The sequence below is a fragment of the Saccostrea echinata genome, unplaced genomic scaffold (assembly GCF_033153115.1).
Source record: "Saccostrea echinata isolate AGI-Se365-2 ecotype Australia unplaced genomic scaffold, CSIRO_AGI_Sech_v1 ptg000054l, whole genome shotgun sequence".
In the NCBI taxonomy this organism is placed as follows: Eukaryota; Metazoa; Mollusca; class Bivalvia; order Ostreida; family Ostreidae; genus Saccostrea; species Saccostrea echinata.
This window is the reverse complement of record NW_026889803.1, coordinates 33,172,501-33,183,826: the sequence shown is the minus strand read 5'-3', so window position 1 is coordinate 33,183,826 and position 11,326 is coordinate 33,172,501. Positions and strand designations below refer to the sequence as shown.

The following is an 11,326-nucleotide window of genomic DNA, read 5'->3' as shown; positions in this document are numbered from 1 at the left end:
ATATCAAATCTTCACCTACTGAGAAGTTAACAAGGCCAGCATATCAAATCATCACCTACTGAAAAGTTAACAAGGCCAGTATATCAAACCATCACCTACAGGAAAGTTAACAAAGCCACTATATCAAATCATCACCTACAGGAAAGTTAACAAGGCCAGCATATCAAATCATCACCTACTGAAAAGTTAACAAAGCCAGCATATCAAATCATCACCTACTGAAAAGTTAACAAGGCCAGCATATCAAATCATCACCTACAGGAAAGTTAACAAGGTCAGTATATCAAACCATCACCTACAGGAAAGTTAACAAGGCCACTATATCAAATCATCACCTACAGGAAAGTTAACAAGGCCAGCATATCAAATCATCACCTACTGAAAAGTTAACAAGGCCAGCATATCAAATCATCACCTACTGAAAAGTTAACAAGGTCAGTATATCAAATCATCACCTACTGAAAAGTTAACAAGGTCAGTATATCAAATCATCACCTACTGAAAAGTTAACAAGGTCAGTATATCAAATCATCACCTACTGAAAAGTTAACAAGGTCAGTATATCAAATCATCACCTACTGAAAAGTTAACAAGGCCAGCATATCAAATCATCACCTACTGAAAAGTTAACAAGGTCAGCATATCAAATCATCACCTACTGAAAAGTTAACAAGGTCAGTATATCAAATCATCACCTACTGAAAAGTTAACAAGGCCAGCATATCAAATCATCACCTACTGAAAAGTTAACAAGGTCAGTATATCAAATCATCACCTACTGAAAAGTTAACAAGGTCAGTATATCAAATCATCACCTACAGGAAAGTTAACAAGGCCAGCATATCAACTCATCACTGATAGCAAAGCCAAAGCCACCAGCTCCTATGGTATAGAGCAAAATTTTTCTCTACAGTGTGTAAACAATGTCAAAAATTCTTGATATGATACATGGCACAAGCCATAACCTTACAGGGAAATAAACTTACCTGCCACAAGTTGTTTCCCTTGGCCTGATAGATAGAGTGAATCATTCCTATGGGAACACAGAGCACAGACAAGGCTGCTATAAACCACCCAAGTACTGTTGCCCAGATGGGGTACTGATAATCATCCAGCTGAAATGGACGGTAGCTAATCATGCTGAACAACCATATACCCTGTGGATAAAAAATACATCTGTTTATATTCAATAAAGTAACTAGACAGAGCTTTGACTTGAAATAATTGTAGATTGTTTTTTCAGTAATATGCAGTGAAATATATTAAGAATTTTTAACAAGATATTATCCTGTCAAATTCATGTATCTAATGACAACTTACAAAAATGAACACTGGCGAGATAAAGTACCAACATACAATGAAGAAAACATTAGGTGGGCTGCCATTCATTTCCCTGACATTTCTACCCAAGCGGCGAGCACCTAAAATACAAGCAATTGATTACTAAATCAAAGGGAATCTTGTTCAATTTTTTTCCCCACCATATATATAGTATATACAGTCAAAACTCGTAATCTGAAACCCAATGGGACCGAGAAAATACTTTGAGATATCCGAGGGTTCAAGACATCCAGGGTTATTTACTTAAGGAATAAGCAATTGGGACTTCAAAATCACTTCGACATATCCATGGTATTCGAGATATCAGTGCCTGAGATACCGAAGTTCAGCTGTATTTCTTTAACCACATTTTTACAGAAAAAAATATGTGTAAATCTCAGGATTTCAGATTTACTCAGTTTTTTGTTTTGAACATATTTTATTGATTAAATCAAAAGGATTGGAAACAAGTTCTAAAATAACTTACTAGTTCCTCTCCTTATATAATACAGTATGTCATGCAAATTAAAGAAAAATAATATAAATGATACAAATAAAATTTAACATATCAACTAAGAAAATCTACATGTTTCATCAATAAATTTATGAACAGCAGAAAAAAAAAGTTATTTATCTGTAAAGGCAGATTTTCATCACCATATAGTAATAGGTTTAAATCAATAGTGACCAATTCAAGCATGAACAAGCGATTGAAAAGAGTATTTCTAGCATTGTAATAATTTTTGCATGCAAAAAAGAAATGGTACACATCTTCGCGTTTTCCGCATGAACACGAAGGACTATTAATAATATTTCCTTTATATAAATCATAGTTTAGTATACAATAATGTCTTAGCTTAGTATGAATGATATTGATGTATTGCTTTCCATAGGAAAAGTATGATGGTGGATTTTTCAGTTTTCCTACCAAGTTTTTTTCGGAATGAATTAATTGAGATGGCTTCCCTAACCTCTATTTTTAGTAAATTCCATTGTTTTATAGCATTGGGTATGAAGGAATTCCTAAATAATTCTAATCTGCATCTCGGAACAACATAATCTTCTTTATTACGAGTATTGTATGTTGATACATGTTCACGTTTACTGGGGACAATATTGTGCAAATATTCAGGTATCTTCCCGTGTGAATTTTGAACATAGTTGACATTTTTGCAATATATCGCCTGGCTTTTAATGTTTCCCATCCAGTTTCAGAATATAGTGCTTCTCTAGAAACAAAAATTGGAAGTCCTGTTACAATTTACTCAGTATAAATCAGTATAATTTGAATTGAACACTTACCATAGAACCAGGTGATTGCAATGACTTCGAAAAATGCCAGATACATGAGTGACACAGCTGCTGCATAATGATCAATCAGTGAAAAAAAGTAATATCCTCCCTAAAAATAAAACAAAGAGTGTAAAATCACCCTATATACACTGAACAATAAACTGCTTTATCTTTTTATACACTAAACTAGAAATATGTCCATAGGACATGAATGCCCCGCCGAGGGTATATTAGTAATGCAAAATGAAAATTTGTATTAGTGTATGAAATTTGATGAGAATATCTTGAATGGTTTCTTTAAAATTGAAATTGAAATCTAAAAAGTTGCATATAGATGATAAATTTTTACCAAATTATGTATTAGTGCATAAGCTTACATAAATATATCTTAAATGGTTTCTTTAAAATTAACCAAAATGCAAATTTAAGAAAAGTGAGGTCAAGGTCATAGGAAAGTTCAAGGTCAACCGTTTTTGATGCAGTTGAATAGTTCTCACAAATACGTATCAGCATATTAAGTTTGATAAAAACATTCTGAATGGTTTTTGAATGGTTTATTAAAAACTGAGCTAAACACTAATTAAAAATAAATATATACATTTGTGGTATCTCTCTATTATATAAACATCCAGAGAGCAAATATCTTCATACCTGTATGAAGTTTTTCGAAGGTCATAGGTCATTACGTGACCTAATCACACAGCGCAGTAATATCTACATATTAAAGACTTACTCCACTAAGCAATATAGCAAGTTTTTCATGCATAAAAATGTACAAAATACGCAAGTAAAATAATAATCATTTTATTTACAATGTAAACGAGTATTTAATACAGTTCTTGATCGATTTTATATAGAAAATAGAAAACTACGTGTTATAAGTTTCATGTCTGAGCTGCATAGTCTCAACGTTTACCCTTATTTTTCTCGCAGACCTCTGAATGCTATAATTTTTTTCCCATTAAACTTTACTCACAATAAATTTGAAAATCTGTTGAAAAATATCAATGTAATGCAATCACGCCACAAACAGCTAACAAACACTGCACTTTGGAAGTTCGGTAGGCACACCTCCATCATCGAGATCGTTGTGACGTTGTCTTAACAATGTAAGCTGTCGCCAGTGTCTCCATGTCAACATCATAAATTAATAAATATGCCTTACTGAAATCGTACATTTTCTGTTTTTGATCAAATTTTGTACTTGATTTCAAGTTATCTGGTCCGGACAAGTGTCTCCATCCATCCGTTTCCGACCGAAATTCCTCCAACTTTTTAGTATCAAACATCGGACGTGTTTCTTGTGTTTTTTTAACATCGAATATGGGTTCTCATGAATCCAAAAATTCCCAGACACCAATATGCTCACTATAATAATTGATCACAAGAAGCCTTTCACAGAATATTCCCTACAAAACAATCCTTTGCCAGATGAATTTGAAGTGTAACCGCTTTTCAAGCCGATTTACACCTAGCGTAATTTGTCAAAATCTACGACGTACAGTTAGTGCAATATTTATATTCGATTACATTCGATTGTCCGTCTCAAATGTATATATAAGTAATAAATAACAAGTTAAAAAACTTCAATGGGAATTGAAGTGGGTCGGTACGTGATCAAATCTTCTGAGAAGGCCTTCGGCCTTCACAGAATTTGATCACGTGACCGACCCACTTCAATTCCCATCTTGTTATTTATTTCTTAAATGAAGTTATGGTCAAAGGAAAGGTCAAGGTCAAAAAATGTTGATGCAGTTGAAAAGGTTACATCAGTATGATGAAGTTACATCAGCATATGAAGTTTGATAAAAAATTTTATGAATGGTTTCTTTAAAACTGAGTTTAACACAAATTGAGAAAAGTGAGGTCAAGGTCAAAGGAAAGGTCAAGGTCCAAAAATACTGATGCAGTTTAATAGCTTACACCAGCATGTATCAGCATATGAAGTTTGACACTAATTTAAGAAAAGTGAGGTCAAGGTCAAAGGAAAGGTAAAGGTCAAAAAATGTTGATGCAGTTGAATAGCTCTCATCAATATGTATCACCATATGAAGTTTGACAACATTATATTGAATGGTTTCTTTAAAACTGAGTTAAACACAAATTTAAGAAAAGTGAGGTCAAGGTCAAAGGAAAGGTGAAGGTCAAAAAATATTGATGCAGTTGAATAGCTCTAACCAGTATGTATCAGCATATGAAGTTTGATAAAAATATCTTGAATGATTTCATTGTTACTGAGCAAAACACTAATTGAAGGAAAGTGAGGTCTAGGTTAAAAAGAAAGGTCAAGGTCAAAAAATGTTGATGCGGTTGAAAAGCTTACATCAGTATGTATCTACATATGAAGTTTGATTACACTATCTTGAATGGTATCTTTAAAACTGAGCTAAACACTAATTGAAGAAAAGTGATGTCAAGGTCAAAAGAAAGGTCACGGTCAAAAAATGCTGATGCAGTTGAAAAGCTTACATCAGTATGTATCAACATATGAAGTTTGATTACACTATCTTGAATGGTATCTTTAAAACAGAGCTAAACACTGATTTAAGAAAAGTGAGGTCAAGGTCAAAGGAAAGGTCAAGGTAAAAAAATGTTTATGCAGTTGCATAGCCTTCATCAATATCTATCAGCATATGAAGTTTGATAAAAATATCTTGGATAGTTCTCTGAAACTGAGCTTTGAACAGAGCTAAACGCAAAGTGTGACGGAAAGACAGACGGACATGACAAGGACTTTCTCTAAAAAAAATGGAAAATGTTCTTCATTAATGCCTTTCAATTAATATCTACAAAATACAGATTCCTCGATGCATCATACATGGTCCAAGTAAGCCTTTAAGATCTGCTGAAGACTTAAACCGGGTGCATTCAATATCATATATTTACATTTGCTGTGTTTTTCTACTAAGCCAACTGTGAAATTGATTTGAAAGTCATTTTTGTGTATACTCACACGAAATATACACGGTGAAACTCGCGCTAAAGTGACGTCACAATGAGGCTACGGAGACGTTAATAAAAATGTAACAATATAGGGCAGCAAGAAATTTAAATATTGAGTATATTATTGGTTCTTTTTAACTTGTAAAATGTAAATATAAGGAATGTTTTTAAGTTTTGTGTGATTTATTGGTGTGTAAATCACACAGACTTGCACGTAGGCATATTTTTCATGAAGCGCTAGCACGCTTCATGAAATATGCCTACATGACAAGTCTGTGTGATTTACACACCAATAAATCACACAAAACTTAAAAACATTCCTTAAATAGACTACAGAGCTACAAACTTGAACAATATGCTAGTCAGCTAGCTACTATGTGGGAAAAGCTAGCTACAGAAATGAAGCTCTCTTTTTGAGAACATTTGGACAGATAAACCTTTGATTTACGGGGCCGCTTTTTGTCACTCACTTTGGGTATCCTAGTTACCACTTCACATCATGACATATTTGCATAAACTATGTTCAAGATTGTGGCTGCTAGGGTAACTGCTAGGCTAGATACTTAGGTCTGCTAAATGCACTATATGAATTAATCCCTAAATAGGGCTAGCTTATACATTCATTCAACTTCATAACACTAACTAGCTGTTACAATTTTAAACATAGCCCATGTTTGGTCCAGGTAGGGTATACATGTATTTAATTTGAAACTTTTTGTTGAGGTGTACTTCAAATGTGGCAATCACTGAATTTCTTACCTGAGTAACATTTGGCAACCCACAGAGAAAAGAAAAACCACAGACTATAGCCACTAACACCTCTTTTCTTTTCAGGTACTTCTTGACTTGATGATGAAAATGGTCATTTATTGTTGTCACTATCACTTCTGTTGATGCAAACTGGGGAGGGCAAAAATATCATTTAGACAGGTAAGACCTACATAAAACAGTCGGAAATTGGTAAGTTTTGTAAATCTTAATGTTATTTCATTTTCTGACTTCAAAGATTTGTACCAGACAAAAAAATTAACTTAATATTTGTAGTATAATGAAGTTGACCTTTGAAATATGAACTGAGTGAGATTAATCATTGATTAAATTAAATGTCAAACTTTTCACTTAACAGCTACCATGACCTTGACCTTTGCTATACATATATGATCTTGATTCAAGGTTATACACAGTGCTTATGCATCAATGAATATTGTGTGCTTTAAATTTCAATTCATTCTCATCTGTGACCTCAAGTATTGGCTAGACATTTTTTTTTATCAATACAGCTACAACTTTAATCAAGGTTTTTACACTCTAAGAAAGAATATTTTTCTCTGAAATAATACACAGATAAGAGCCTGACATTTTTCTTTTTTATTTTACTCAATGGCTATATAAAAATAACACACCGTAAAAGCAGAAATATTCGTTGGGGATTAAATTTCATTTATTTCGTTGCTAATAATTATCAACGAAATTAAATCTTACAAGAAATTTTTATATGATTATATATAATGAATACAGTTATTTTCAACACAATGAAATTTAATGCCCAAGAAACCTTTTTTGATGACAATTCAACGAAATTTTATCCCCATGAAAATTTGTGCTTCTTCAGTAATTAACATGGTAAAGGTACATACTTGGCTATCAACTCCTAGTGTAATCAACATGATAAAGAATACTGCTGCAAAGAGCTGAGGCACGGGCATAGTTGTAAAAGCTTCTGGGTAAATAACAAAAACTAGACCGGGACCTGAAGAAAACAAAAATATTAGGAGTCAAATGGTTTTACTTTGCTGATTTTTCACTGTATGAAAAGTAAGTCATATTAAACATTGCAGCTGCCATGCAAAAAGTGTCTCATAATCAAGTATGAATATTTAATTAACTGAAAGGACAAGGTATAGTAATGGCCGAATCTGGCCCCTTATTTGATGTAAAAATCAGAACACAGTTAAAATTTTGATAGTTTGTAGTCAAGAACTTAAGATGATGCTTGATTTTAAACAAGCACTAATTTTGATTCAAAGCTTTCATGGAGGGCACAAGAGGGTGCTAAAGTAGGACATTTTCCCGAATTTCCTCAATTTCTGTGGAATTTTGTCAAATTTGCGATACTTTTCACTTCGGGAAACATAGAGCACAAGCTTGCCTATCTGAGATTTTTATACAAAAGATGCATCTGATATTAGTGTATGAAATATATAAATCTGGTAGATAGGCAAACTTATGTTCTATTTTTTCTGAAACAAAATTTGCTCTAAATTCGATGAAAATTTGCATAAAAATGAGAAAATTCGGAAATTGACATATTTTCTGACCTTCCTGTGACCTCTGTGTATCCCATAACTTAGAACCATTACTCATTTTGTGGCAGGGGTGACAACAGGTTTTTATTGATAAACTGTTGCAACATTCTAAAAGACACCCCAAACCAGGGGCCAAAAAGGGGTCTTAGCCTATCTTGTCCTTTCATTTGATCATTTGCTGCATAGTTTTCGAAAAAAAAAATTTATAGCTCTACAACATCAAATTTAAGTCCAGCCTTTGATCGTTTGAAAGTACAGGACAATTATAATGTTTAACCAGGTCTAGTATTTTGCTATTTTACTGCTGTTTATTACAAATCAGAATATAAAAGTCTAGTATGTACGGCCATGTACATCTGTCCATCCCTTAATGCTTAATAAAACTGAAGTTGAACTACATGTACATACTAATTAAATCATCAATGATACATAAATGATTCTTGATTTCATTATAAACTTCATATAATTGATACAGACCTTGTTGTATAACATCATCCACAGATTTACCCTGGTTCTCAGCCAGATATCCGAGAATGGAGAAGATAGCGAATCCGGCTAGGAGACAGGTGATAGCGTCAACCACAGCGATAACCAGCACATCCCTGAAAATAAAATATGACAGAGTCTCATATCCACCATAAATAAATGTAATCAATCATATCCATCATGGATAAGTGTGTTTAATCATATCTATAATTGATGAACATGTTAATCATATCCATTATAGATTAATTATTCAGTTATATCCAAATAGATAAATGTATTCAATCTTATCCATCATGGATTAATGTATTCAATTGTATTCATCATGGATAAATATGTTCAATCCTATCCATAATGGATAAATGTTCGATCATATTCATCAAGGTTAAATACAATCAACCATATCCATCATAGATATATTTAATCATATCCATAATTGATAAATTTTATTAAATCATATTCACCATGGATAAAGTATTCAATCATATCTAACATGGATAAATATGTACAGGCAATCATATACATCATGGATAAATGTATTCAATTCAATGATATCTGCTATGGATAAATGTATGATGTCTGTCATGAATAAATTTGTGCATGCAATCATATCCATCATGGATCAATAATCCAACCATATCCATCCATGATTAATGTATTCAAGCATATTCATCTGGGAAAAATGTACAATCATATCCATCATGGATCAGTAATCCAATCATATCCATCCATGATTAATGTATTCAAGCATATTCATCAAGGAAAAATGTTCAATCATATCCATTATGAATATATATATTCAATCATATCCCTCAATGAAAAATGCATCCAATATATCCATAATGGATAAATGTATTCAATCATATTCATAATGAGGAAATGTATTTAATAATATCCACCAGGTATAAATGTGTTCAATCACATCCATCATGGATAAATGCATTCAAAGTCTTCTAGATTTTTTTTTTAGATGGAAGAACATTAATATTGCCCCTGATTACTTTCCCTGCATTACTGATTTGCAAACTGTGGATGTATAATGCCATTTTTTACCAAACACCTCACTCAAAGATCATCTTACAACTTTCAGATTAAATACTTTGGTATACTACTCAAAATATCAAGATGTGTTACAGATCTATAAACAGTGATTTTTAGATTATTTCACAGATGACAAATTCCCTAATACTTGAAGTAAATAAACAGTGAACTGTCTGCCCCATGCCATTTCATACAATTGATTTTGTCCATTTTCATATTTGACATACAATTTATATCAATCTCCTGTAAAATCACATATTTTCGTGGGGTCAAATTTTCATGATTTGAGGAAAGACTATTGGTTTATGGGGATTTGATTTCTTGGATGAAGGATTGTTGAGTATAGTTATGTATATGACAATTTACATTTCAAGGTGGACATGAATTTAAGGATCTCTTCATACCTCGAAAACAATGGAAATGAAACCCCCACAAAAATGAGTGATTTCACAGTAAGTATCAAATGTATATTTGCTTGTAAGTTCATGTGTAACATGATTCAAAATGAGTAAAAGAGAGTTCTGATCATTTCTGGGAGAAGAGACTCTACCCAGTTTTAATGTGTGAAGATGAAGTATTCATATATAATTCCCATTCATGCAATACTAACATCTATTCATTTAAGGTGCCATAAATATGCAAGATTCAAGGAAGGGAAGAGTTTTTCAAATGAAAAAAAAAACACAGATTATTTACTTCTAGACTTTATATGCTGTATGAAAACAAAAACTGCATTGGCTATTTAAATTTATTTTTGTACAAAATAAATTTAATTTAAAAAAAAAAAAGCAAGCAAGAACAAAAATAAACCCCAACAATTTCAGTTTTTATGACTAGACAAAGATTTGAAATTAAATCTTAAACTAAAATAGAAGAAATTCCTTTATATGAAAAAATAACATTTACTTTGTAATACATGTCCAAGCCATTAATTGTTACAATCTTTTTTTATGCACTTGATTTGAAAATTTGTATGGATTCTACCCTTTCTTTTTATCTCATTTAGATTATAATGTAATGTAATCCCTGGCTTTTTTAGCTCACCTGAGCTGAAAGCTCAAGTGAGCTTTTCTGATCATCCGTTGTCCATCGTCCGTCCGTCCGTCCGTCTGTAAACTTTTCACATTTTCAACTTCTTCTCAAGAACCACTGGGCCAATTTAAACCAAATTTGGTACAAAGCATCCTTAAGTAAAGGGAAGTTTAAATTGTTAAAATAAAGGGCCAAACCCCCTTACAAGGGGAGATAATCAAGAAAAGACAAAAATACGGTGGGGTCATTAAAAAATCTTCTTCTCAAGAACCACTGGGCCAGAAAAGCTGAAACTTATGTGGAAGCATCCTGGGGTAGTGTAGATTCTAAATTGTTAAAATCATGACCCCTGGGGGAAGGGCGGGGCTACAATAGGGAATCCAAGTTTTACATTGAAATATATAGAAAAAATCTTTAAAAATCTTCTTCTCAAGAACCACTGGGCCAGAAAAGCTGAAGCTTATGTGGAAGCATGCTGGGGTAGTGTAGATTCTAAATTGTTAAAATCATGTCCCCTAGGGGAAGGGCAGGGCCATAATAGGGAATCCAAATTTTACATTGAAATACACATAGAAAATATCTTTAAAAATCTTCTTCTCAAGAACCATTGGGCCAGAAAAGCTGAAACTTACATGGAAGCATGCTAGGCTAGTGTAGATTCTAACTTGTTAAAATCATGACCCCCGGGGAAGGGCGGGGCCACAATAGGGAATCCAAGTTTTTATATTGAAATATATAGAAAAAAAATCTTCTTCTCAAGAACCACTTGGTCAGGAAAGCTAAGACTTTTGTAGAAGCATCCTGAGGCAGCGTAAATTCTAAACTATTCAAATCTTGACCCCTGGGGGTAGGGCAGGGCCACAATAGGGAATCCAAGTTTTACATTGAAATATATAGGAAAAATCTTT

The 11,326-nt window shown here is 32.8% G+C and overlaps 1 protein-coding gene across 1 annotated transcript in view; it reads right to left on the bottom strand.

The window, feature by feature from the left end:
* LOC133205682 (sodium- and chloride-dependent GABA transporter ine-like) overlaps positions 1 to 11,326 on the bottom strand; it is a 41,312-nt gene that overhangs the window by 3,262 nt on the left and 26,724 nt on the right. The window contains exons 8-13 of the mRNA XM_061341535.1: positions 8,340 to 8,464; positions 7,194 to 7,306; positions 6,316 to 6,456; positions 2,623 to 2,722; positions 1,321 to 1,421; positions 987 to 1,157 (exon numbers count right to left, since the gene is read on the bottom strand). Coding sequence (XP_061197519.1) covers positions 987 to 1,157; positions 1,321 to 1,421; positions 2,623 to 2,722; positions 6,316 to 6,456; positions 7,194 to 7,306; positions 8,340 to 8,464 — 751 coding nt within the window. The remainder of the gene's footprint in view (positions 1 to 986; positions 1,158 to 1,320; positions 1,422 to 2,622; positions 2,723 to 6,315; positions 6,457 to 7,193; positions 7,307 to 8,339; positions 8,465 to 11,326) is intronic.